Source organism: Carcharodon carcharias, chromosome 36, assembly GCF_017639515.1.
Source record: "Carcharodon carcharias isolate sCarCar2 chromosome 36, sCarCar2.pri, whole genome shotgun sequence".
Taxonomy (NCBI): Eukaryota; Metazoa; Chordata; class Chondrichthyes; order Lamniformes; family Lamnidae; genus Carcharodon; species Carcharodon carcharias.
In genome coordinates this window covers 4764079-4786273 of record NC_054502.1, presented here as the reverse complement: position 1 = coordinate 4786273, position 22195 = coordinate 4764079, and the positions used below count along the sequence as shown (strand labels likewise).

The 22195-nt window shown below is 52.4% G+C and overlaps 2 protein-coding genes across 3 annotated transcripts in view; one reads left to right on the top strand and one right to left on the bottom strand.

Moving 5' to 3' along the window:
• The window catches only part of LOC121272869 (GON-4-like protein), a 155440-nt gene extending 152394 nt beyond the window's left edge, over positions 1-3046 (bottom strand). Inside the window, exons 1-2 of the mRNA XM_041179706.1 lie at positions 2963-3046; positions 1508-1932 (exon numbers count right to left, since the gene is read on the bottom strand). Coding sequence (XP_041035640.1) covers positions 1508-1916 — 409 coding nt within the window. The 5' untranslated portion in view covers positions 1917-1932; positions 2963-3046. The remainder of the gene's footprint in view (positions 1-1507; positions 1933-2962) is intronic.
• Positions 3047-10411: 7365 nt separating this feature from the next.
• The window catches only part of LOC121272910 (synaptotagmin-11-like), a 31842-nt gene continuing 20058 nt past the window's right edge, over positions 10412-22195 (top strand). For both annotated transcript variants that reach the window (XM_041179772.1, XM_041179771.1), the window contains exon 1: positions 10412-10615. In XM_041179772.1, coding sequence (XP_041035706.1) covers positions 10582-10615 — 34 coding nt within the window. In that variant the 5' untranslated portion in view covers positions 10412-10581. The remainder of the gene's footprint in view (positions 10616-22195) is intronic.

Genomic DNA, 22195 nt, shown 5'->3' with positions numbered 1-22195 from the left:
ACAAACAGAGTCAAGAGAAAATCTCCCTGAGGATAGAGTCACCTCCTTCAGCCACTCCACCCGCCCAGAGTACCGACTTTGGAACCTGTCCCGCAAACATCCCAATGACCAGGGCTCTACCTGCTTCAAAAGCAACTCCTCCACCAAAGCCATCTTCAAGCTGCTTATCCACCACTCCCCATGGGGAGGGATACAGATGGATGACGGCTGTGAAGAGGAGACGGGTTACTCGAAGCAATGCTGCCCCCACCCAGGTTCTCACCCGTCTTCCAACTTTCCTGCCAGTAAAACTATCAGCCATGGCTCAGTGGGTAACACTCTCACCTCAGAGTCGGAAGGTCATGGGTTTCAAGCCCCCACTCCAGAGATTTAAGCGCTGTCAGGGGGTCAGTGCTGAGGGAGCGCCACACTGTCGGAGGGTCAGTACTGAGGGAGCGCCGCACTGTCGGAGGGTCAGTACTGAGGGAGCGCCGCACTGTCGGAGGGTCAGTGCTGAGGGAGCGCCGCACTGTCGGAGGGTCAGTGCTGAGGGAGCGCCGCACTGTCGGAGGGTCAGTGCTGAGGGAGTGCCGCACTGTCGGAGGGTCAGCACTGAGGGAGCGCCACACTGTCGGAGGGTCAGTACTGAGTGAGCGTCGCACTGTCGGAGGGTCAGTGCCGAGGGAGCACCGCACCGTCGGAGGGTCAGTACTAAGGGAGTGCCGCACTGTCGGAGGGTCGGTACTGAGGGAGCGCCGCACTGTCGGAGGGTCAGTACTGAGGGAGCGCCGGAATGTGGGAGCACCGCAGTGTTGGAGGCACCCAACTTTGAGATGAGAAATTAAACTGAGGTGCCCTCTGCGATCACAGGTATATGTAAAAGATCTCATGGGCACAACAGGAAGATGAAGAGCGTGGGGTGAGAGTTCTCCCCAGAGTCCTGGGCAACTATTTATCCCTCAACCAACATCACTAAAACGGATAAAAGCAAAATACAGTGGATGCTGGAAATCTGAAACAAAAACAGAAATTGCTGGAAAAGCTCAGCAGGTCTGGCAGCACCTGCGGATAGAGAAACAGAGTTAACGATTCGAGTCCATATGACTCTTCTTCAGAGGGACTCGAAACATTAACTCCTTTTCTCCCTCCACAGATGCTGCCAGACCTGCTGAGTTTTCCAGCACTTTCTGATTTTGTCACTAAAATAGACGTTGCGTTGAAAGTTCGAAACCTGAAACATTAACTCTGTTTCTCTCTCCACAGGTACTGTCTGACCTGCTGAGTATTTGCAGAGCTCTCGGTTTTTATAAGGAAATTCCAGCCTCCGCAGTATTCTGCTTAAGTGAGACCACGTAGCCACTTTGTCAATGCTGTATATGGGAGGCTACTGACTCCAATGATCAGCCGCTTGTCCGACATTACCTCAAAGAAGTATCTCTTTGGTTGCAAAGCATTTTGGGAGGTGTTGCGACAGAGAAGGGCGCTATATAGATGCAAACCTTTCTTTCAAACACCATATGGCTCTCACCTGCCCACTGGTTCCCGGTGGCGTCATCTTGTGGTCCCACCAGAGCTGCCGCCCACTCTGCTGTTTCACCCTTGCTGCCTTCCACTGCGCTGTCCGATGGGCTGGGGCCCACCGCGCTGCCAGTCTGCCACTCCAGAGCTGCCTCACCCTCGCCCTCCCTGTTGGCCCCAGGTCCGCGGTCAGCTTCAGGAGCCAGTGCTTCCAACCGCACATCCCAGCCGGCTGAAGCTGCCGGTGCAGCCGAGGAGGAGAGCTGGGCGGCGCGGTTCCGACAGTCTCCCCTCCCACGGTCGCCTCCTTGGCCCAGAGTTTCAGCGGGCAGGCCCGGGGGGTCATCCATCCGGGCGCTTTTAGCCCTCTGCGGTGAGCCAGGCGATGCCGGCGCCTTCCTCTTCTGAACGGGCAGCATTATCACGCCCAATATTCTGCAACGACAAAGCACGAGCCTGGGTGAGTTTCTGTCACAGGCGTGAACGCGAGAGCATCAAACATTTCCTCATGTGGCGGGGGGGGGACTGCAATATTACAACAGTACAGGAGCAATCATAAAACACACTGTTGGAGGGTCAGTACTGAGGGAGTGCCGCACTGTCGGAGGGTCAGTACCGGGGGAGCGCCGCACTGTCGGAGGGTCAGTACTGAGGGAGTGCCGCACTGTCGGAGGGTCAGTACTGAGGGAGTGCCGCACTGTCGGAGGGTCAGTACTGAGGGAGTGCCGCACTGTCGGAGGGTCAGTACTGAGGGAGTGCCGCACTGGCAGAGGGACAGTACTGAGGGAGTGCCTCACTGTCGGAGGGTCAGTACTGAGGGAGTGCCGCACTGTCGGAGGGTCAGTACTGAGGGAGGGCCGCACTGTCGGAGGGTCAGTACTGAGGGAGGGCCGCACTGTCGGAGGGTCAGTACTGAGGGAGGGCCGCACTGTCGGAGGGTCAGTACTGAGGGAGTGCCGCACTGTCGGAGGGTCAGTACTGAGGGAGGGCCGCACTGTCGGAGGGTCAGTACTGAGGGAGAGCCGCACTGTCGGAGGGTCAGTACTGAGGGAGGGCCGCACTGTCGGAGGGTCAGTACTGAGGGAGGGCCGCACTGTCGGAGGGTCAGTACTGAGGGAGGGCCGCACTGTCGGAGGGTCAGTACTGAGGGAGTGCCGCACTGTCGGAGGGTCAGTACTAAGGGGCCTCCGCACTGTCGGAGGGTCAGTACTAAGGGGCCTCCGCACTGTCGGAGGGTCAGTACTGAGGGAGTGCCGCACTGTCGGAGGGTCAGCACTGAGGGAGCGCCGCACTGTCGGAGGGTCAGTACTGAGGGAGCGCCGCACTGTCGGAGGGTCAGTACTGAGGGAGTGCCGCACTGTCGGAGGGTCAGCACTGAGAGAGCGCCGCACTGTCGGGTGATGAAGCGATGAAGGCCCAGCCTCTCCACACCCCCCGGGGTACAGCCGGTCTCCGGCCTCTCTACCTGCCCCGGGCCTCATCTCCCGCCCGTTTCCGCAGCAACCGGGGTCCCGGCTCCGTCACCCCCTCAGGGTCCGCGCACCACTTCCGGTACCACATCCGGTCCGACCCGCGAACCCTCCTCGGCCGCAACTGTCGCCCCGCACAAAGGTTCCGGGACTCGGCCAGACTCTCTCAATCCCAAATCCTCTTCATCTCCTGGGTATTTTTTATTTATAAACTCCCCAATATTTAATCCCCATCAAACACTCCCAGGACAGGTACAGCACGGGGTTAGATACAGAGTAATGGTCCCTCTACACTGTCCCCATCAAACACTCCCAGGACAGGTACAGCACGGGGTTAGATACAGAGTAAAGTTATCCCATTCATTTTGTCAATGAATCACAGCCTCAGAACGAAGCAGTCACATCTTTGCTGCCTGGGTGGGGTTTGTTCCTGACAGCGATGCCCCCCAAGTTCAAATAGCCAACTGCCGCTCCATCCCAGGGCTGGCGCATGAAGATTTGGGACACTGGGCAACTCAAACTCCCTCTGGGTCTTTGAGGTTCGCGGAAATAAGGGAGGAAACCCGGAACAGAAGAGCAAGTGATGCACAGAAATATCTGCAGTGAAAGTGGGTTGCCCTAGTGACAAGAGTCAGGGTGAACTCTGCTTCCAACTCCCGGCGTTTGCTGCCATGAGTTACTCACCCAGCAGCGCAGCGTCTGAATGCAGCTATACCTCCTGGCTCAGGAAAATCTGGGGCATGGGACCGGTCAGCTTGGGGGGCTTGGCTGGTTGGGAGGCTAGGAGGCATGGATGGGTGTGGGTATGGGTATCTGCAGCTGTTTCTGCCCTGCCTGTTACACCCTCAGTCAGCTTCCAACTAGCATTTTACACCCTCACCTCTCCCAATGGGGCCCGCTGCTTGTTGGGCTTACAGCTCACCCGGCTGTTGTGGCCCTTCAACTTACTTTGAGCCGAGGCTATTCGACCATGAGAGTGGCTGATCTGGTCACACCCAGCTCTCCTGCAGGGTCGAGTCCCAACTGCACAATGAAGAACAGGAGGTTGGGTGAAGTACACCAGCGACCATAGCACGCTCAATGCAGGTTAAGATCAGCTAATTGAGGGCGGCCTGGAGCTGGTACCTTCGGCCCTCACTGAGGTAAACACCCATCCTTCACTGGGAGTGCAGAAGGTGAGCAGCCAAATTCTCACCAGCACAGGTGTACCAACAAAGTGGCTGTACCTTCAACTGCCTGGGCCCCAAACTCAGGAACACCCTCCCTATTTCTCTCCAGCTCTCTCTCTCTCTCTCTCTGCTCCTTTAAGATACTCCTTAAAACTGACCTCTTTCACCGAGCTTTTGTTCACCTGTCCCCGATATCTCCTTTTGTTAATCAATGTCAGGTTTTTGTCTGATAATTTTCCTGGGGGAGACTTTACTGCACTAAAGGCCCTCTATAAATACAAGTAGTTTATGTTTTTGGTGAATATTTTGAAGGTTTTTTTCCGTATTGGCGCTGCTCTTTTTGCTAAGGTTTTTTTCCCCACTCTGTGGGGATTGGGATGGGGGGACTGGAAAGGAGAACTCATCTTGCTGCTGCAGTGTTTCATGAGCATGGGATTGCTGATCTGGCCTTTGCTGTCTGTAATGTTCATATTCTCGTTCCACTTCGCTGGCACCTGAATGTAGCCTGGATCACTGGGATGAAATGGAAGGCAAAACTCGTGGCTGCTGAAATCTGCATTAAGACCCTCCGACAGTGCAGCACTCCCTCGGCGCTGACCTTCCGAAAGTGCAGCACTGACTCAGTACTGACCCTCCGACAGTGCAGCACTCCCTCAGTACTGACCCTCCGACAGTGCAGCACTCCCTCAGTACTGACCCTCCGACAGTGCGGCGCTCCCTCAGTACTGACCCTCCGACAGTACAGCGCTCCCTCAATACTGACCCTCCGACAGTGCGGCGCTCCCTCAGTACTGACCCTCCAACAGTGCGGCGCTCCCTCAGTACTGACCCTCCGACAGTGCAGCACTCCCTCAGTACTGACCCTCCGACAGTGCAGCACTCCCTCAGTACTGACCCTCTGACAGTGCGGTGCTCCCTCAGTACTGACCCTCCAACAGTGCGGCGCTCCCTCAGTACTGACCCTCCGACAGTGCGGCGCTCCCTCAGTACTGACCCTCCGACAGTGCGGCGCTCCCTCAGTACTGACCCTCCGACAGTGCGGCGCTCCCTCAGTACTGACCCTCCGACAGTGCAGCACTCCCTCAGTACTGACCCTCCAACAGCACAACGCTCCCTCAGTACTGACCCTCCGAAAGTGCAGCGCTCCCTCAGCACTGACCCTCCAACAGCACAACGCTCCCTCAGTACTGACCCTCCAACAGTGCGGCACTCCCTCGGTACTGACCCTCCAACAGTGCGGCGCTCCCTCAGTACTGAACCTCCAACAGTGCAGCACTCCCTCAGTACTGACCGTCCGACAGTGCGGCACTCCCTCAGTACTGACCCTCCAACAGCGCAGTGCTCCCTTGGCACTGAACCTCTGACAGTGCGGTGCTCCCTCAGTAATAACCCTCCGACAGTGCGGCACTCCCTCGGTTCTGACCCTCCGACAGTTTGGCGCTCCCTCAGTATCACCCTGTCGGGGGGGGGGGGGGGGGGGGGGGGGGGGGGGGGTCAGCCTGGATTTTTGTGTTCAAGTGTCTGAATTGGTGCGCAGACCCCTGACCTTGTGACTCAGAGGCGAGTCCCTGACCCAGGACTGACTCTACAATGAGATCAATGACAAGCGGTGTCCAGGACATCAGTATATCAGCTGATCTACAAATAGTGCCAGAGGATCTTTACCATCTAGCTGAACAAGGCAGATGTTTGTCTGATGTGAAGGACAGCACCTCCCTCCATGCCACACACACTCAGCGCAGGCTCAGCCTGCATAATGTACCCGAGACCTGTTCTAGACTCAGGACCCAGAACCTTCGAACTGACAGCTTGGGTCTGCCAAGTCCCAAGGAATGAGATTTGTTACATTTACATTTTCAATGCAATCTATTTAAGTCCCTCACTTTGGAAGCTGAGCACCGCTGTATCTGTTTAAACAGGGGTCGCTTTAATTTCGGCAGCCTGATGGGCTGTTTTGCTAATTATATTAATCGCATGTCCTCCGGTTATTGATCCCCCAGCACACTTTCCTCCTATCCCAAAGGCCGTGGAAATTCGGAACGCCTGGATCAAATCTCCCCTTTAACCTTCACGGCTCCCAGGAGAACAATCCCAGCTTCTCCCAGTCTCTCCACCTGAACCGAAGTCCCTCATCCCTGACCCCATTCTGGGTAAATCTCTCTCCGCAGCCTCTCCCCAGGGCCTCGACACCCTCGCTGAAGCACGGGGGGTCCAGGATTGCCCACGACGCTTCAGACCAGGCCGAGCCACTCAGTGATTAAGGTAACATTTATCAATATGATCCCCGTTATCCAGTCCAGCGTTTCGTCCTTCACTACGAGGTCAGGAATCATGAAGGATCCTGCGATTGCTTTGCCCTCTGAACAGAGAGTGCCACCATGTGTTTATCCATTGCAAACACACCATCCAACTGGGGAAGAGGCGACATTGTGGTCATCTCCAATGGACTCATAATCCCCAGGCCCAGGTTCTTGGGAATAAGAACGGAAAACATTGAGAAAGCTCAGCGTCCGCGGAGAGAGAAAGAGAGTTAACGTTTCGAGTCCGGTATGACTCTTCTCCAGAGCCCTGGGTCCATGGTGGCTTTAAAATTCAATTAACAGATGTGGAATCGACAGCTCATCGCAGTGGTGGTGACCATGAAACCATCGTTCATTCCCCGTCCCTAATTGCCCTTGAGAAGGTGGTGGTGAGCCGCCACAGGTTCCAGGCATTTAAGGGCCAACCACGTGGCTGTGGGTCTGGAGTTACAGGTACGTCAGGCTGGCTAAGGGTGGCAGATTTCCCTCCCTGAAGTACATTTGAACCCATCGATCGTTCAGCCTGAGTCTTTGGGTTTCTGGCCCATTAATGGAAACACCCTGGTGCCCCTCTGCTGCAGGTAGCAGACCTGTGTGACGTGTGGACTCTCCACAAGACAAACAGGAACAGAAAGGCTGTGCCGCCAGTCTTGGCCCAACTTTCCAGAAAGCCTCAACGACTGCCCCCTCACCAATTAAATAATTCCGGGGATTTCACCCATCCCAGGAGTCCGATTGCTGGAAAAACTCAGCGGGTCTGGCAGCATCTGCAGATAGAGAGAGAAACAGAGTTTCAGGTCCAATCTGACTCTTCTTCAGGACTCAATGAGTCCATTTTGTTCACTACTTTGAAAAATTTCCTGAGGTCAGTCCAAAACTTGTCTTTCATTTGTACCTGGGTCCCCCTTGCCCTACTTTTGTTCCTTACTTTGAAGGAACTCATTTGCAAATTAACCAGCAAAACGGTCCAAGGGGAGATTTTATTTTCCCACTCGGGGTATTGTCGGGATCTGGAACGCTCCTCCTGAAAAAGCTGTTGGAAGCCGATCCCATGGATCACATTAATGAGGTTTGGAAAGGGGGTGAAGGATGTTATAATGGGGGCAGATTATCAAATCCATGAGGGAAACTCAATCCCACTATCACAATGGTTTTGCAGTTTGTATTTATTTCAAGATGCATGCCCTGAATTCGGTAGTAATAAGTCCACCAAGACTTTTAGAGATTTTTTAAAACCCTAAATTTAAAAATTTATTAATAAAGAAAAGATTTCAAGCACATACATAGGACTATAAATTGCTACTACAACAGCTCCTAAAATTCCTAATTAACCTGACTCCCAGTTACACCCCCTTTCAGGCAATGGTCCAAAACTGATTTTAGACTTTATACGTATCAAGCAAATTAACACAGTACCTTGGACTGTGGAACCCAAAATGGCTCTCTCCAGCTTCAGTTGCAGTAGACTGCAGACATGTGCACAAATGCTGGAGGCTTAATTAAGACTACTTCACACACTTCTGTTAGATCTCACAAAGCCTTCTCCTGACACATAGCCTCATTCTTCTTTATAAACGCTTTTCTCTCTTCTTAATATGTCAATTCTGTTGTTTCATAAGCCTCTGAAACTGTATCTCCCTTGCAACATAAAAACCTCCAGATATTGTCACTAGATAATGTCAGTGACCCTTGGGAAAAATAAACACATCTCTTAGCTTAAACAACCTAAAATCCCTTTGAAATCCAAATCCCCCTTCATCTATCTAAAAATGCCAAATCTCTTCACATCATAAATGCCAAGGACCCAAACAGGTTTGCCTACTTAGCATTTTAAAGACACTTTTACACCTCATTTCTTCAACTTGCAGTCTGGTTGGCTACAAAATGTAATTCAATTACACACAGGCAGAAAACACAACCTTCCATAAACCTACTTTACAATAAACCAGAAAAATATCATGAAAATTATACGGTCATGACAAGGATCTGAAGTGAAGGCAGTTTTGGTCTCCAGATGTAAGCCAGGATAGACTTGTATTGGAGGCGGTACAGTGAAGGTTCACTAGATTGGTCCCTGGGATGAGGGGTGTGTTCTATGATGAGAGGTTGAGTAAATTGGGCTTATACTCTCTGGAGTTTAGAAGAAGGAAAGATGATCTCATTGAAACCTACAAGATTCTGAAGGGATTTGGCAGGTTGGAGACTGAGATTGTTTCCATAGGTCAGAGAATCTAAAACACTGGGGCGCACAGTCTCAGGATAAGGGGCCGATCATTTAGGACTGAGATGGGAAATTATTTCACTCAAAGGGTTGTGAGTCTTTGGAATTCTCTATCCCAGAGGGTTGTGGATGCTCCATCGCTGAATACATTTAAGGCTGGAGATAGACAGGCTTTTGGGTCTCTCAGGGTATTAAGGGATGTGGGGAACGGGCGGGGAAAGTGGAGTTGAAGCCCAAGATCAGCCAGGATCCTATTGAATGGCGGGGCAGGCTCGATGGGCTGAGTGGCCTCCTATGTCCTGGTGATGAGGAACTTAGAGGGTTATAGACATAAAGTGGAGGTGTGGGGATAGGCGTGACTATTTCAAAGCGCCAGCACAGGCCTCTTTCTGTGCTGTAAGTTTCTATGATCCTGATCTTCTGAATCCACCAGTCCCACAATATTGACCATCCTGTTTACTTCTACATGGCCACCTCTTAAAGGACCCCCAATATCTACCTTCTCACACTCCTAATTTGTTATGCTCTCTGAATTCACCCCCCACCCCCCCACCCCCAGGGGCACCAATGTCTTATGTTTCTCACTGATTTACAGTTTAGAACATGTTACGGTCACCGATGGGTTCAGTTGACTTTTTATTTTGGGTGCAGGGAAGCGTTGCCCCTTTAAATTCCCGAAGGGTGCACTCGGCTATTTCCGGAAGAGAGGCGGGGCCTCGACCCCCCCCCCTCCTCAGCCCTCGTGCGGCTCGGTGATCGCCCTACTCGGCTCTGTCGGTTGGAAGGGGGCGGGGCAAAAGTGCCCTTCCCCAGCTTCGAGCGCTCGGCTCTCTCCGGAAAAAAGGGGCGGGGCAAAAGTGCCGTTCTCCAGCTTCGGGTGCGCTCGGCTCTGCCGGGTGGAAGGGGGCGGGGCAAAAGTGCTCGTCCCCAGCTTCGGGTGCGCTGGGCTCGCTCCGGAAAAAAGGGGGCGGGGCAAAAGTGCCCGTGCCCAGCTTTGGGTGCGCTTGGGCCTGGGGGTGCGCACGGCTCGCTCCAGAAAAAGGGGGCGGGGCAAAAGTGCCCTATCCCGAGCTTCGCGCGCTCGAGTCCTTTCCAGAAAAAGGGGCGGGGAGGGGGCGGGGGCGGGGCTAAAGTCCCCGTCCCCAGCTTCGGGTACGCTCGGCTCTGCCGGGCGGAAGGGGGCGGGGCAAAAGTGTCCGTCCCCAGCTTCGGGTGCGCTCGTCTCTCTCCAGAAAAAAAGGGGGCGGGGCAAAAGTGCCCGACACCGAGCTTCGCGCGCTCGAGCCTCTTCCAGAAAGAAGGGGGCGGGGCCGGGGTGCCCGATTTCCCCCCCCCCCCCCCCCAAAAAAAACAAAAATAAAAACAGAATCGTCTCTCTCCCCGGGAAAAAGGGAGCGGGGCGGAAGTGCCCGCCCCCCCCCCCCCGACCAGCTTTTCGCGCTCGAGCCCTCTCCAGATGAAGGGGGCGGGGTGGGGGTGGAGGGGGGCGGGGTGGGGGTGGGGGGGGGGCGGGGCTAGAGCCGGGTGGCCCGTCCCCAGCTTCGTGCGCGCTCGGCTCTCTCCGTCACTCGGGCGGGCGGTGGCTCGGGCGCCTCCCCCCCCCCCCCCTCCCCTCCCCTCCCCTCCCCCAATCCCACACCGAACCACGCCGGGGGCCGGAGATTTCCGAAGGTTGCGCTCGGCTATTTCCGCCGGAGCTCGCCGCGGCTGCGGTGCTGATGTGAACCAGGCAGAGAGAGAGAGAGAGAGAGACAGACAGACAGGGAGAGGGAGCGGAGCGCAGCCCTGGGACCATCACCTCCTCCCGGTACCGGCGGAGCCTCCACCACCTGCTACATGGAAAAACACTGCAAATATTTATAAAGCAAAACAACCAACATATATCTGTAAAAAAAAAAGGAAAGGAAACCAGAAGCAGCGGCCAAATGGCTGAAATCACCAACATCAGACCCTCCTTCGGTGAGTTTGACAGATCGCAATTTAATCAATTAATGCACAAATAAAAGGAGCCTTTTTAATATTTAATCCTTTAAATGCAACCTTTTTTTTTACTAGCTGAGTGCAGCGGGGAGTCATGCAATGGACCCCCCCCCCCCCCCCAACCTCCTCCCCTCTCCCCTCTCCTCTCTCCCTCCCCTCAACATAAAATCCATTCACTTTTGGAAGGGGTTCGCTATTAAAATGTACTGTTCAGTTATAAATAAGGGAAATAGGTGAATCGCTGTAACTGGCATCAAAAAAATCCGAGGTGCAAAATGCAGGAGAGGGGGTGTCGTTTTTCTCCTGGATTCTGGAGGCTGTCGTTTTGCAAGTTGGGTTTTTTTTTTTCACTCTAATGAAATGTTTAATTGTTAAATTACCTGTCAGGTATTCCTTCTTCAACATTTTAATATGGTTTGATTTTTTTTAAAAAAGGAGGGGGGGGGGGTTCCTCTCTCTCTCTCCCTCTCTCTCTCCCTCCCTCGCTCTCCCTCTCTCTCCCTCCATCTCTCTCCCACAACTCTGCAACCCCATCCTTCCCTCCCTCCCTGCATCTCACTCTCCCCGTCTCTCCATCCCTGTCTCTCACTCTCCCCGTCTCTCCCTCCCTCTCTCCCTCCCTGTCTCTCACTCTCCCCATCTGTCTCTCTCCCTGTCTCTCTCCCTGTCTCTCTCCCTGTCTCTCTCCCTGTCTCTCTCCCTGTCTCTCTCCCTGTCTCTCTCCCTCCCTCTCTCTCCCTGTCTGTCTCTCTCTCTCCCTCCCTGTCTCTCACTCTCCCCATCTGTCTCTCTCCCTGTCTCTCTCCCTGTCTCTCTCCCTGTCTCTCTCCCTGTCTCTCTCCCTGTCTCTCCCTCCCTCTCTCTCCCTGTCTGTCTCTCTCTCTCCCTCCCTGTCTCTCACTCTCCCCATCTGTCTCTCTCCCTGTCTCTCCCTGTCTCTCCCTCCCTCTCTCTCCCTGTCTGTCTCTCTCTCTCCCTCCCTGTCTCTCACTCTCCCCATCTGTCTCTCTCCCTGTCTCTCCTTCCCTCTCTCTCCCACAACTCTGCAACCCCATCCCTCCCTTTCTCTCCCCCTCTGTCTCTCTCTCCCCCTCTGTCTCTCTCTCCCCCTCTGTCTCTCTCTCCCCCTCTGTCTCTCTCTCCCCCTCTGTCTCTCTCTCCCCCTCTGTCTCTCTCTCCCCCTCTGTCTCTCTCTCCCCCTCTCTCTCTCTCTCCCCCTCTCTCTCTCTCTCCCCCTCTCTCTCTCTCTCCCCGTCTCTCTCTCTCACTCCCTGTCTCTTTCCCTCTCTCCCTCCATCCCTCTCTCTCTCTCTCCCTCTCCACAACTCTGCAACCCCATCCCTCTCTCTCCCTCCCGCTCACTCTCCTCTCTCTCTCCCTTGCTATCTCTCTCCCTGTCTCTCCCTCCCACAACTCTGCGACCCCATCCCTCCCTCCCTCCCTCCCTCCCTCTCTCTCACTCTCCCTCTCTGTCCCTCCCTCCATCATGAAAACAGTTTTTGTCATCTCCGTGTGGCCTTCTCCGCTTGTATTTGCGATGCTGGCTTTGTGAGAATGACGTGATGTCTATTTTGAGGTCGCCAGTGTTCCCTCTCGCTTTTGTTAAACTGGAGATGAATCGGATCAAACCCCAATTGCCCTCCTCTGTGCAACAGATAAACACATCGTTGTCCACATGTCTGGACATGGGGCGTCCCCGCCCCCGCTTCCAGGCTGGACATTTTTAAATACCCCCTGTTCCAATTGTAAAGGCCGAGCTGTGTTTACTGCCAAAGTTTAGACTGAATCCAATCCCAGGGGGAACAAACCCATCCCCAGCGCAATTGGTGAGACATCAGAGGAAGACGGAGAGTGTTTAGAGATTCAGTCCCCCCCGCTAAGCTTTAGGGAGGGGGTGCGCGATTCTGACATGTTATCCAAATTCATAGCAGATTGAGCAATGATGTAATCATTGTCCTTGTGTGTACGGTTCCCAACCCCAGGGGCTAATTGACTGGGAGCAACTTAAATCACTGAGAGGGTTCATTTATATCACAATGTACTTTCTTTCAATGGGGTGAGGCCAGCGTGTGCTGCCCCATCCCTAATTGCCTCTTGAACTGAGTGGGTTTGCTTGGCCAGTTCAGAGGGGCAGTTAACAATTGGCTGTGGGTCTGGAGTCACATGTAGGCCAGACTGGGTAAGGATGGCAGATTTCCCTCCCTCAAGGGACATTAGTGAACCAGATGGGGTTTTTACAACAATCCATGATGGTTGCCTTGGTCACCATCACTGAGACTAGCTTTCAATTCCAGATTTTATTAATTGAATTTAAATTCCACCAGCTGCCATGGTGGGATTTGAACCCGTGTCCCCGGAGCATTAACCTGGGCCTTGCTTGATGCTGTTGGTCAATTTGCTGTTGAGTGTTGTTGCTTTTGGCAGAGGAAGTTATTGATCATCTTCTGTCCTAACCGAGGACACTTTGCACCATGTGATAGAGATGGAGAGGGAGCAAGACTGGGACTCATCCAGGGTGGGATAGTGAGGGCAGGGATAAAAAGAGAAAGTGCTGGAAAAGCTCAGCAGGTCTGGCAGCATCTGTGGAGAGGGGAACAGAGTTCATGTTTCAAGTCCAAAGTGACTTTCTGCGAGCTGGACAGAGGGAGGAATGTGATGGGTTTTAGTGGGAGGCTGGGTGTGGATATCACCCCAGGGTTATCATGTACTGCAACTCAGCGCTGTACAAAATAGGGATCAAGATGCTGCCCCTTCCTCAGTCCTGAGAATCCAATTGATGGCCTAGGTAGGTCTCCCAGCTCACACTAAGTCCTGTTCACCCATCACCACCCACCCCACCCACCCCACCCATCACCACTCACCCCACCCCACCCATCACCACTCACCCCACCTATCACCACCCATCCCACCCCACTAATCACCACCCACCCCACCCCACCCATCACCACCCACCCCACCCCACCCCACCCATCACCACTCACCCCACCTATCACCACCCACCCCACCCCACTAATCACCACCGCACCCCACCCCACCCCACGCCACCCACCCATCACCACCTCAATCCACCGCAACCCACCCCACCCCAACCATCACCACCCACCACACCCCACCCATCACCACCCACCACACCCCACCCCACCCATCACCACCCACCACACCCCACCCCACCCATCACCACCCACCCCACCCCACCCATCACCACCCACCCCACCCCACCCATCACCACCCACCCCACCCCACGCCACCCACCCATTACCACCCCAACCCACCGCAACCCACCCCACCCCACCCATCACCACCCACCCCACCCCACCCATCACCACCCACCCCACCTCAACCATCACCACCCATCACCACCCCACCCATCACCACCCACCCCACCCCACCCCACCCCACGCCACCCACCCATCACCACCTCAACCCACCGCAACCCACCCCACCCCACCCATCACCACCCACCCACCCCACCCATCACCACCCCATCCATCACCACCCCACCCCAACACACCCCACACCATCGAGTCGCTGATGACATTGGCTCCGGGTCGAGCAACATCTTCATTTTAAAATTCTCAGCCTTGTTCTCAAAGCCTCAAACCCTCCCTATCTCTGTAACGTCCTCCTACCTCAACTCCTCCCTATCTCTGTAACCTCCTCCTACCTCAACTGCTCCCTATCTCTGTAACCTCCTCCTACCTCAACCCCTCCTGATCTCTGTAACCTCCTCCTACCTCAACCCCTCCCTATCTCTGTAACCTCCTCCTACCTCAACCCCTCCCTATCTCTGTAAGCTCCTCCTACCTCAACCACTCCCTATCTCGGTAACGTCCTCCGACCTCAACCTCTCACTATCTCTGTAACCTCCTCTTACCTCAACCCCTCCCTATCTCTGTGACATCCTCCAGCCCCCACACCCTTCCCTATCCCTGAAACCTGCTCCAGACTCTGCATACCTCCTTATTTCTGTAACCTACCCCAGCTCCTACAACCCTCCCTATCTTTGTGACCTCCTCTGGCCCCTACACCCCTCCCTATCTCTGTTAGCTCCCCCAGCCTCTACACCCCTCCCCATTTCTGTAATCTCCTCCAGCCCCTACACCTCTCCTTATCTCTGTAACCTCCTCCAGCCCCTACACCCCTCCCTATCTCTGTAACCTCCTCCAGCCCCTACACCCCCTCCCTATCTCTGTAACCTCCCCCAGCCCCTACACCCCTCCCTATCTCTGTAACCTCCTCCGGCCTCTACACCCCTCCCTATCTCTGTAACCTCCTCCAGCCCCTACACTCCTCCCTATCTCTGTAATCTCCTACCTCAACCCCTCCTGATCTCTGTAACCTCCTCCCTCAACCCATCCCTATCTCTGTAACCACCTCTTACCTCAACATCTCCCTATCTTTGTGACCTCCTCCAGCCCCCACACCCTTCCCTATCCCTGAAACCTGCTCCAGGCTCTGCATCCCTCCTTATCTCTGTAACCTCCTCTAGCACCTATACCCACTCCTTTTCTCTGTAACCAACCCCAGCCCCTACACCCTTCCCTATCTCTGTAACCTCATCCAGCCCCTACATCCCTCCCTATCTCTGTAACCTCCTCCAGCCCCTACATCCCTCCCTATCTCTGTAGTCTCCTCCAGCTCCTGCACCTCTCCCTATCTCTATAACCTCCTCCAGGTCCCACACCCCTCTCTATCTCTGTAAACTCCTCCAGTCCCCAAAACCCTCCCTATCTCTGTAACTTCCTCCAGCCCCTATACACCTTCCTGTCTCTGTAACTTCCTCCAGCCCCTATACCCCTCCCTGTCTCTGAAACCTCCTCCAGCCCCAACACCCCTCCCTATCCCTGTAACCTCCTCCTACCTCAACCCCTCCTGATCTCTGTAACCTCCTCCCTCAACCCATCCCTATCTCTGTAACCACCTCCTACCTCAACACCTCCCTATCTTTGTGACCTCCTCCAGCCCCCACAACCCTTCCCTATCCCTGAAACCTACTCCAGACTCTGCACCCCTCCTTATATCTGTAACCTCCTCTAGCACCTCCTTTTCTCTGTAACCAACCCCAGCCCCTACACACCTCCCTATCTCTGTAACCTCCTCCAGCCCCTACACCCCTCCCTATCTCTGAAACCTTCTCCAGCCCCTACACCCCTCCCTATCTCCCTATCTCTAGATGGTAGAGGTCGTGGGTTTGGAAGATGCTGTCTAAGGAGCCTTGGTGAGTTGCTGCAGTGCATCTTGTAGATGGTACACACACTGCTGCTACTGTGCGCCGGTGGTGGAGGGAGTGGATGTTTGTGGATGGGGTGCCGATCAAAAAGGTTGACCTGACTGTCAGTGAGGCAGGTAAAGGGACCGAGCAGACAGCAGTGGAGGAGCAATTGTCAAACAGGTTTGAGGTGCTCACTATCTGTGTGGATGAAAGCAAGGTCTGCAAGGTGGATGTGCTGACTGGCCATGGTACAGGAAGCCATTCAAGTGGGGGGGAGGAAAAAAGAATGTAGTGGTAGTGTGGGATAGTATAGTGAAGGGGGATTGACACTGTTCTCTGCAGCACAGTGAGAGTCCAGACAGCTGTGTTGCCTGCCTTAGTGCCAGGGTTTGGAACATCTGCTCAGGACTGGAGAGGAACTTGCAGTGGGAGAGGGAAGAACCGCTTTTTGTGGTCCATACAAGTACCAGTGACATAGGGAGAACCAGGAAAGAGTTTCTGCAATGGCAGTGTGAGGAGCTAGGTCCAAAATTAAGAAGCAGAACCTCAAAGGTAATAATCTCTGGATTATTACAGGAGCCACATGCAAATTGGCACAGGGCTAATAAGATTAGAGAGGTGAATGTGTGTCTCAGAGACTGGTGTGGGAGAGGTGGGTTCTGGTTTGTAGGGCACTGGCATCAGTACTGGATAAAGTGGGGGCTGTACCCTTGGGGCAGTTTACACCTGAACTGTGCTGGGACAAGTCCTTGTAAATCACATAACTAGGGAAGCAGAGAGGGCTTTAAACTGAACAAGAGGAGTGAGGGTAGAGGTAGCAATTCAAGGTGTAGAGTCAAGACAGGAGAGCAGAATAGTAACGTGAGAAATGAGGGTCAGAGAATGGCAGGAAGGAGCAGAGAGAAAGAAACCGAAGAATACATCACAGCCAAGACTAGGTGTTACAAAGGTAACAAAAAGACAAAACTGAGGGCTCTCTATCTGAATGTGTGCAGCATTCGTAACAAAGTAAATGAATTGATGGCTCACATTGTAAACAAATATGATCTGATAACAATTACGGAGACGTGGCTGCAGGATGACAAGGATTGGGTCCTTGATATTGAAGGGTACATGACATTCAAGAAGAATAGGAAGCTGGGTAAAGGTGGAGGGGTAGCAATAGTTAGAGATGACCTTGGTTCAGGAGATGGATGTAGAATCGGTTTGGGTGGAGATGGGGAAATGTCATTAGTGGGAGTGGTCTACAGCCCCCCTAACAGTAACCACAGTGTAGGACAAAGTATACAAGAGAAAATATTGTGTGCTTGTGATAAAGGAACGACAATAATCATGGGTGATATTAATCTACCTGTAAGCTGGAAAAATCAGATTGGCAGCAATAGCCTGGGTGAGTTCATAGAATGCTTTCGAGATAGTTTCTTAGAGCAGCTCATTCTGGAACCAACCAGAGAGCAGGTTATATTAGACTTGGTGTTGTGTAATGTGACAGGATTAATTAATGACATCAGAGTAAAGGTGGCAGCAACCACAATATGATTTAATGTTACTTCCAGTTTAAAAGGAAGAAGAGCGGGTCTAAGAATAGTATCTTAAACTTAAATAAGGTCAACTATGTGGGGATGAAAGCTGAGCTATAGCTGATGTGAACTGGGAAACTAGGCTAGAGGATAGATCAATAGAGAAGCAGTGACAGACATTAAAGGGGATATTTCAGAGTATTCAGAATAAGTACATTCCTACTACAAGGAAAAAATAAGGGGAGGATCCACCATCTGTGGTTAACTAAAGATGTTATGCAAAGCATCAAGCTTAAGGATAAAGCACACAACTCTGCAAAAATGAGTGGCAGGACAGGTGACTGGACAGAATATAAAGAATAGCAGAGAATGACTAAAAGGTTAATCAGGAGAAAGAAATTAGAGTATGAGAGGAAGCTAGCTAGAAATGTAAAAATGCATAGCAAGAGTTTCTACAGGTATTTAAAAAGGAAAAGATTGAGTAAAGTGAGTGTTGGTCCTCTGGAGAGTGACAGTGAGGAGTTAATAGTAGATAATAAGGAATTGGCAGAAGAAATGAACAAATATTTTGCTTCTGTGTTCACTATAGGGGATACAACAAACATTCCAGTGATAGCTGTAAATCAGGAGGTGAAAGGGAGAGAGGAACTTGGTGAAATTGAAATCACTAGGGAAACGGTACTGAACAAATTGACAGAGCTGCAAGCTGGCAAGTTTCAGGGTCCCAGTGGACTACATCCTAGGGTCTTAAAAGAAGTGGCTAATGAGGTAGTCGATGCGCTGGTGTTAATTTTCCAAAATTTGCTAGACTCTGGAAAGGTCCCATCAGACTGGAAAGTAGCAAATATAACCCTATTCAAGAAAGGAGGGAGGCAGAAAACAGGAAACTATAGGCCAGTTAGCTCGACGTCTGTCGCGGGGAAGGTGTTAGTATCAATCATTAAGGAGGTTATAGCTGGGCATTTAGAAAATCTCAAGGTAATTGGGAAGAGTCAGCATGGTTTTGTGAAAGGGAAATCATGTTTAACCAATTTATTGGAGTTCTTTGAAGGAGTAACATGTACTGTGGATAAAGGGGAGCCTTTCGATGTACTGCACTTGGATTTCCAGAAGGCACTTGATAAGGTCCCACATCAAAGGCTATTGTGGAGTCATGGTGGAGGGGTAACATATTAGCATGGGTAGAAGATTGGCTGGCTGGCAGAAAGCAGACACTATGCATAGATGGGTCTTTTTCAGATTGGCAGGATGTGACGAGTGGAGTCCCACAGGGGTCTGTGCCAGGGCCTCAACTTCTTACGATTTACATCAATGACTTAGATGAGGGGAGTGAAGGCATGGTAGTTAAATTCAGACGACACAAAGATAGGTTGGAAAGTATGTTGTGAAGAGGACATGAGGAGGTTGAAGATGGATATTGATAGGTTGAGTGAGTGGGCAAAGATCTGGCAAATGGAGTTTAATGTGGAAAAATGTGAAGTTGTTCATTTTGGCAGGAAGAACAAAAAAGCAGAGTATTAAGTAAATGGAGAACAGCTGCATAATTCTGAGGTACAGAGGGATCTGGGTGTTCTAGTGCATGAATCACAAAAGGTTAGTTTGCAGGTACAGCAAGTAAATAAGGAGGCTAATGGAATGTTGTCCTTTATTACGAGAGGGATTGAACATAAAAGTAAGGATGTTGTGCTTCAGTTATACAGGGCACTGGTGAGACCACATCTTGAATACTGTGTGCAGTTTTAGTCTCCTTATTTAAGGAAGGATGTAAATGGGTTCGGGGAGGTTTCGAGGAGGTTTCCTAGATTGATACCTGGAATGAGTGGGTTGTCTGATGAGGAAAGGCTGGACAGACTGGGCTTGTTTCCACTGGAGTTTAGAAGAGTGAGGGGTGATTTGATTGAAGTATATAAGATCCTGAACGGCCTTGACAAGGTGGACATGGGAAGGATGTTTCCTCTTGTGGGTGAGTCCAGAACGAGGGGGCCACAGTTTTAAAATTAGGGGTCACCCTTTTAGGACAGAGATGAGGAGAATTTTTTATGCGACTTTGGAACTCTCTGCCTCCGAAGGTGGTGGAGGCAGGGTTATTGAGTATTTTTAAGGCGGAGGTAGATAGATTCTTGTTAGGCAAGGGAATCAGAGGTTATCGGGGGTAGATGGGAATGTGGAATTCAAAACACAAACAGATCGGCCATGATCTTGCTGAATAGTGGAGCAGGCTCGAGGGGCCGAATGGCCTAGTCCTGTTCCTATTTCTTTTGTTTTTGTCCTGGATGGTGTAGAGCTTCTTGAGCGTTGTGGGAGCTGCACTCATCCAGGCAAGTGGGGAGAATTCCATCTCACCCCCGGCTTGTGCCATGGAGATGGTGGACAGGCTTTGGGCCCAGACTCGAAGCTCTGGAATTCCCTCCCTAAATCTGTCCAACTCTCTCTCTGTCTTTGCTTCTTGAAGACTGTCCTTAACATTTGAATCTTTGACCTCGCTTTTGGTCACCTGTCCCTAATATCTCCCTTTGGCTCGGTGTTTTACTGTGTTAACGTCACTGGACCAGTAATCCAGAGGCTCAGGTTAACGCTCCGGGGGCACAGCAGCTGGTGGAATTTCAATTCAACGAACAAACCGGAATTGAAAGCAGTCTCAGTAACAGTGGCCATGAAATTATCATCGCTCGTCATAAAAACCCCATCTGGTTCACTAATGTCCTCTACGCCCTCCTTCCCCGGTCTGGCCTACATGTGACCCCTGACCCCCCCCCCCCCGCCCCCCGGCCGCCACAGCAGCCATGTGGTTGACTCTTCACTGCCCCTCTGAAATGGGCTCACAAGCCACTCAGTACCAGGGGCACATATAGACGCGGGGGCAACAAATTGGTGTCTGCCAGAGACGCCCACATCCCATGAAAGCGCTATTTCAGTGCATGTTGTTGTTGTAAGTGCAGCCACCCAGACCCGGGGCTGGTGCAGCCGCAGCCTCGGAGATGGTAACTGAACACGGAGCAGGTGAGGTCCATTAATCTACGTTAGCATTTCCTCACTGAGGCACCCGGATTGTGGACGCAGACATCATTTTGCATTGAGGAGATTACACGAGTCCTTCCCGGCCTTCGGTTTGTTAAAGACGAGGCTTGTGACATTGGCTGACCCGCCCCCCCACAGACCAGGAGCCCGGGTCCAGTCCGAAGACATGGCTACTTCATGTTGGTACAACTTGGCACTTTACAGCGCCAAAGCAAAGGAAAGTGGGAGAAATCCACCAGCATTCCGACTCCCCATTGTTATCCTGAGACAATGCTGGAGGTCATTCCTCTGGCTGTTCGCTGAAGGAAGGGTCTGGTACTACTGTGATGCCCCCTGACGTTGGATAGTCTCTCAACACGAGCAGAACTGCCACATCAATGGTGTATAGAGGTACCTGCTCAGTGCGAAAGTGTAAAGTGAGCTTTACACTGATAATCAGTTAAATTCCCTCTACATCAAACACTCCCAGGGCAGGCACAGCACAGGGTTAGATACAGAGTAAATCTCCTTTTACGCTGTCCCCATCAAACACTCCCAGGACAGGTACAGCACGGGGTTAGATACAGAGTAAATCTCCCTCTACACTGTCCCCATCAAACACTCCCAGGACAGGTATAGCTCAGGGTTAGATACAGAGTAAATCTCCCTCTACACTGTCCCCATCAAACACTCCCAGGACAGGTACAGCACGGGGTTAGATACAGAGTAAATCTCCCTCTACACTGTCCCCATCAAACACTCCCAGGACAGGTACAGCACGGGGTTAGATACAGAGTAAATCTCCCTCTACGCTGTCCCCATCAAACACTCCCAGGACAGGTACAGCACGGGGTTAGACACAGAGTAAATCTCCCTCTACACTGTCCCCATCAAACACTCCCAGGACAGGTACAGCACGGGGTTAGATACAGAGTAAATCTCCCTCTACACTGTCCCCATCAAACACTCCCAGGACAGGTACAGCACGGGGTTAGAAACAGAGTCAAGCTCCCTCTACACTGTCCCCATCAAACACTCCCAGGACAGGTACAGCACGGGGTTAGATACAGATTAAAGCCAGTTGAGATTGCCGAACTTCCCCACCCCCCCACCCCCACTCGGCAGGAGTTCACTGAGAGTCTGTCCACCACAGGGACACCAGGTTGAAGAAGGCAGCTCACCACCATCTCTTCAAGGGCAATTACGGATGGGCAAAAGACCCCCACATGTGACGAGTGAATGAATGGGGAATGTTGCTGCGTTTTGAAGCGCTCTCCTATGTTGTGCTTTAGTGATTCCCGCCTCTTTCACCAAACTCACAGTGGAACCTGATTCAAAGTTCAATTCAAATTTAAATTCAATGAATAAATTCAGAATATGAAACTAGTCTCAAGAGCCTGACGGTGACCAGGACAACCATCATCGATTGTTATAAAAACCCATCTGGGTCACTAATGTCCCCTTTAGAAAAGGAAATCTGCTGTCCTTACCCGGTCTGGCCTACATGTGACTCCAGACCCACAGCCAATGTGATTGACTCTTAACTGCCCTCTGAAATGGGCCGAGCAAGGCCACTCAGATCCAGGGGCAATTAGGGAGGGGCACCCCTGACCAACAACAACAACTTGTATCTACACGGCACCTTCAAACAGTACAACGCGCCCTCACAGGTACCCTATCGAGCAGAGTCTGACCCTGAATCCACAACAGGAGATATTAGATCAAGCACGGTCAACAAGGGAGGTTTAGAGGAGGGTCTTAAAGGAGGAGAGGAAGGTGGAGAGGTGTAGGTAGGGAACTCCAGAGCTTGGGGCTGAGTCAGTCGAAGGC